This window comes from Macadamia integrifolia, chromosome 3 (assembly GCF_013358625.1).
Source record: "Macadamia integrifolia cultivar HAES 741 chromosome 3, SCU_Mint_v3, whole genome shotgun sequence".
NCBI lineage: Eukaryota > Viridiplantae > Streptophyta > Magnoliopsida > Proteales > Proteaceae > Macadamia > Macadamia integrifolia.
In genome coordinates, this window is record NC_056559.1 from 32,472,591 (window position 1) to 32,477,404 (window position 4,814).

The 4,814-nt window shown below is 36.8% G+C and overlaps 1 protein-coding gene across 1 annotated transcript; it reads right to left on the bottom strand.

Moving 5' to 3' along the window:
* Positions 1–3,312: 3,312 nt before the first annotated feature.
* On the bottom strand, positions 3,313–4,353 carry LOC122074374 (cytosolic sulfotransferase 5-like). Its single transcript, XM_042639199.1, has one exon. The coding sequence runs from the start codon at positions 4,351–4,353 to the stop codon at positions 3,313–3,315; it is 1,041 nt and encodes a 346-aa protein (XP_042495133.1).
* Between the last annotated feature and the right edge of the window lie 461 nt (positions 4,354–4,814).

Here is a 4,814-nt window from a genome sequence, read left to right on the forward strand (position 1 = left end):
TGGCTTTAGAAAAATGGATTTTTTTTTTTTTGGGTGCTAAACTGAAAATTGGATAAACATGTCTTCTAGTATTGTCATTGTTTTCTATATATTTTTTATGAAGTAAAGAATGCTACCTTGTTAACCTATGGGCATATGCATTCACCAGTGCAATGGCAATGTAAGGCCATCCCTGCTGTGTCTACGGATGGGGGAATGCAAACAAGTAGTGTTCTTTATGGATGGAGGAATGCAAGCAAGTGGCATTCTTTCTCCCTTTTATTATTTTTTTAATGGGGAAGACTTTGCTGCCGGTCTCGTGTGGATTTTGAAAAATGGATAGTCTTATGGTTTGTCATTGTTTTTCATTTTTTTCATTGGGTGCAAGAATCCTGTCGGTCATGTGCTAGACGTGAGAACACTCTTTTCGCTAAGAAGATAAGATTGAATAAATGAAGATAAAAATAAAAAGTATACATGATTAACGTCCAAGCATAGTCGGATAAATACAAAACAAGAAGAGGAAAAACCTAGAATTCTCCCACTTTTGGCAATGCCATTAGCATGTGTTGCATATTGGTTGTCTTTGTTGGAAACCTTGGCCACGTGTCAATGATGATGTAATCAGAGGTGATGTCATGGTTGTGTCTAATCACTAATTTATTTTGATAGTACTCAGAGACGTGTCACACATTGCATGTGTGAAAAGTGAAAGTAGTGTGTGAAGGACTCTTCATTAAAAGGGAAGAAATCATTGTTTTATACAATTGCATCACATTTGAAGGTATTTTCAGAAATCTAGATGAAAGATTTAAAAAAAGACATACACATGTAAGTCATAGATCCTTAAGCTTTGAGTCTATCACAATTAGAATCAAGTCGATCAGATATCAGAGTAACATGATACGGCATGTTCTTCAGACCAACGTGTAAGCTGAAAAATGTAATGTCTTACACATTAGTTGGGTTCAATCACATTTTTTGGATTTATGCATTACATTTGGGTTAAAGGTATGGACATGAGAAATGTATTATTTGAGTCCTCTATTCGTAGGAAAAATAATGGGGTCAATCGGAATTTGGATGAGAGAGATATGATAATTTTCGTATGATCGCTCGGAAATAGAGCCAACCCAATTTCTCATTACGGATTCAGTTCACATGACTTTGAGTTGAATTTTGAGATATTTTCAAGAAGAATTAGAGGAATGATATTTCTATAAAAATTGTATATATTTGAGTCTACGTTCCAAAGCAATAAGAATCGGTTCATTTAGAGTTATATATAAAACTTTTGACTCCTTCACTGAGGTAAAGTCAATTTGTCAGAGTAGATTCCGATCTGAACCGGATGGTTAAACCTACACAATTTTGGGACTTTTGTTAGACCTTCTTAAGTGGATTTTGGAGATTTCTTTCATAACTTCTTGAAGAAAAAAAAGAGAAGAAAATCCCTATAAGAGAAAAGAGGAGAAAAGAGCAGAAGAAGCCAAGTGTTTGTACAATATTTTATTTTCTTGATGTCTTGTCCTCCTCCCTGCTGATGGCAATGCCGAAGGTGAGAAAGAGTTATGGGACTTCATTGGTTGTTTCTCTTTTTCTATGTTCTTTTTATTATTTTCCTAGTATTTCGGGTTCATTGTACAATATTTTCACTCTCTTCTTAATATACATGACCTTTTAGCGAAAAAAAAAAAGCCAAATGTTTGTGTGCTCTCATGTTTAAATCTTGAGAAAAACCTTTGTTTGAAGATTTTTGTAGATTGAATGCTTTAATATCATCACCACCATGTTTAAGAAACCATTAAAGGCAACATTGAAGGTTGGAGAGGGGTTTTGGAGTTCATTAAAAACAAAAAAAAAGCTTCTTGTGTGTGACAGAAAAAGAAGAAGAAGAAGGCAAAGGCAAAGAAGAAGGATCACCATCTTCAACTCTTGAAGGTTTCAAGATTCTTCATCAAGTTCATTAAAGACAAAGAAGCTTCTTGTGTGATAGAAGAAGAAGAATAAGAATATAAAGAAGATGATGAACTATATAAGAATATAAAGAAGATGATGAACTATATAAGAATATAAAGAAGATGATGAACTATCTTCTTCTCTTGAAAGTTCAAGATTAGCCATTATAAAGGAAAAGTTGAAGATTCCAGTGTATCTAGGAATCTTAGAGAAGCTCTCCACCCCTTGCTAGTCAAGCGAGGTAATCTCTGTTCACCAAGTCCTATTTTGTATGACCTAAGTTGTTAAAGTCGCATAACCTAAGGTACTGCTTATAAGGGAAGGGGTTGTATTCATATTTATCATCATATACATTGTAAAGCGGGGTGAAACCCTAGCCTGAGTTCTATCTCAAGTTGAAGAAGGTGTCATAGCACTTGAACTGTTGCAACAATCACAAGCTTGTTGAGTATTGAGCAAAATACGAAACCCAGAAAGAGTATTGCTCTGTGGAGTAGGCAGTGAGCTGAACCACGTATATCTTGTGCCATTTGTGTATGCTTGTTTATTGGAGTGCGTGGACTGTGAATGCATGTAGAATGTGTATGTTTGTTTGGTAGACTTGGCCACTGAGTGGTGCAAGATGGACAAACATATGATTGTGTGTGTTGAACAGAATATAGGGTAGCTTCAAATAGACATCTCTAGGAAAGATTTTATAGACATTGTTCACCCCCCTCTCAGTGCCAACTTGGGATTAACAGTATGAAAAAACTACGACTCTAAACAAAATTAATAAAATCTAAATCATGGCCTACATGAACATCCCTCAACAGCTCTTCCATAATATGAGAAGTAAGAACTATCGGAGTCAAAGATATAGATCTTGGTATTGGTATCAGTATCGGTACTGGTATCAGTCTCTGTCGATAGGTATCAGTGGGTATCGATCACTTTTGCCCCTTACTTTAGTATTTTTTTTTTTTTTTTACTGCTTTACCCTTGAAACAATATGAGTAACTGATCTGGATAGATCAAGAATCGGGGATCAATCTCAGTCGATAGGTATCAGTGGGTATCGATCACTTTTGCCCCTTACTTTAGTATTTTTTTTTTTTACTGCTTTACCCTTGAAACAATATGAGTAACTGATCCGGATAGATCAAGAATCGGGGATCAGTCTCAGTCGATATTGATATGATACAGACAATCCAATACTGATACTTGAAACCATGATCAGAGTAGAAGAAATACCTGACTCAACCATTTCTTTCACAAAAAAAAAAAAATTGAGTAGAGAACACTCATATACCAAAAGAAATATGGAATAAGGAAACCCACATACAAAAATGGAAAGCCTACATTAGAAAAACCAAGATACATGTGGTAAATAATTTATAGTGTCAATCCCGAACCATGCAATTTTTGCTTTGTGATGCGGTCAAGCTGCTCCATCATCTCAAGCGAGAGGTAATTTTCCGAATCACCAACTTTACCTTGCCTGAAGTAGGCACTGTTAGGAAAACCAGTATGATCACTACTTCCCTTTTTATTCACTGCCAAATTGCTTAAATTCTCGAAACTGCAGAGCTTTATTATTTCACCAACTAATCCTTCCTCCTCTTCCATTGAGGAGAAGGGACAGCCCATAAACTTTGCAATCCTTTTTAAGTGAAAAGCTGGTTCAGCTACCATCTCGTCGTACTTAAGGAATAGCACATTTTGAGGCCTCTCTAAGCTCTCTTTCCAATAACCCAACACATGATCCCAAAATGGCCCGAATGTAGACATTCCTTCGCAAAACAACTCAAAGAAATCTTCTAATTTCATAGGCTCCAAGGAAAGATCACTCCTTATTTTGTTCAGAAAATGCCACCAAGAAACTAGGTTATCCTTGGTGTTCCTACAGATATAAATAATCCGGGAGCCTAAAAGTGCTATAGATTGTGATAGTGATGTGCAAGGCATGTGTGTGCCAAACAGTCTAGGTGATGGAAGGATATCGAGGTTAGGAATTCGATAACCATTCAAGTTGTTGTTATATAGTCTCATCTCCAACATTGGCACGAGATCGTGCGAGTTGAATTTGTGCAAAGGGTGTTGTTGCTGAGCTGAAGGAGGATGATATTTGTGGTTGATGACAGCAAAGGCAAGCGAATTCAGCCAGGTTGTGCCACTCTTGGGGATGCTAGCAATAAGAATGTCACTGGCTCTTGCCTTGAAGTGGTCTTGAACTGCCAATGGTCCAACACCAACAAGTCTAGAGCAGTACCAAAAGCCTTGATACTGGTACATCGGTTCACCTAATAAACCTTTTGCTATAGGAAGTGTAGTAGCAGTAATTTCCTTGTATCTCCTGTAGATTTTCTCATCTTCTTCCTCTTCTTCTCTGCTCTTGGGTACAAAACATATTTCATAAGGAGCGTTTGGGGCCATGAGTGAATATAAGAAATTGGTTTGGTCGATCCTTAGATAATTCTTGTTCTAAAGTTAAGGCAAACAAAAGGTAATGAGCATATGAAAGAAAGAAGAGAAAAGTGTCTAAACTTAAGAAGGAAAGTTATTCTAGGCCAGTGAGTTAGTGAGCCCCTTGGAGAGGTTTTATAAGCCAATCCCAAATTAATTTATATTGGAAGAAAGAATGCCATCTCTCTCTCTCTCAAATAGAACACGCAGAGACAATTCAACATGCATGCCCATACGGGGATACCATGCATAACAAGAGGACCAACAATTCATCATATGTGTTTAAAGATAGAAAAGGGGTGTCAATAATTTGGTATTGGAATTGAAACCATGTCAGAATCGATCTGTTAAAACCCAGAATCGACAAAGCCTGTATTAAAGTGTCCGGATCAACTCCATCAGCTACCAGTCCTTGTACTCTCGTGACTCAC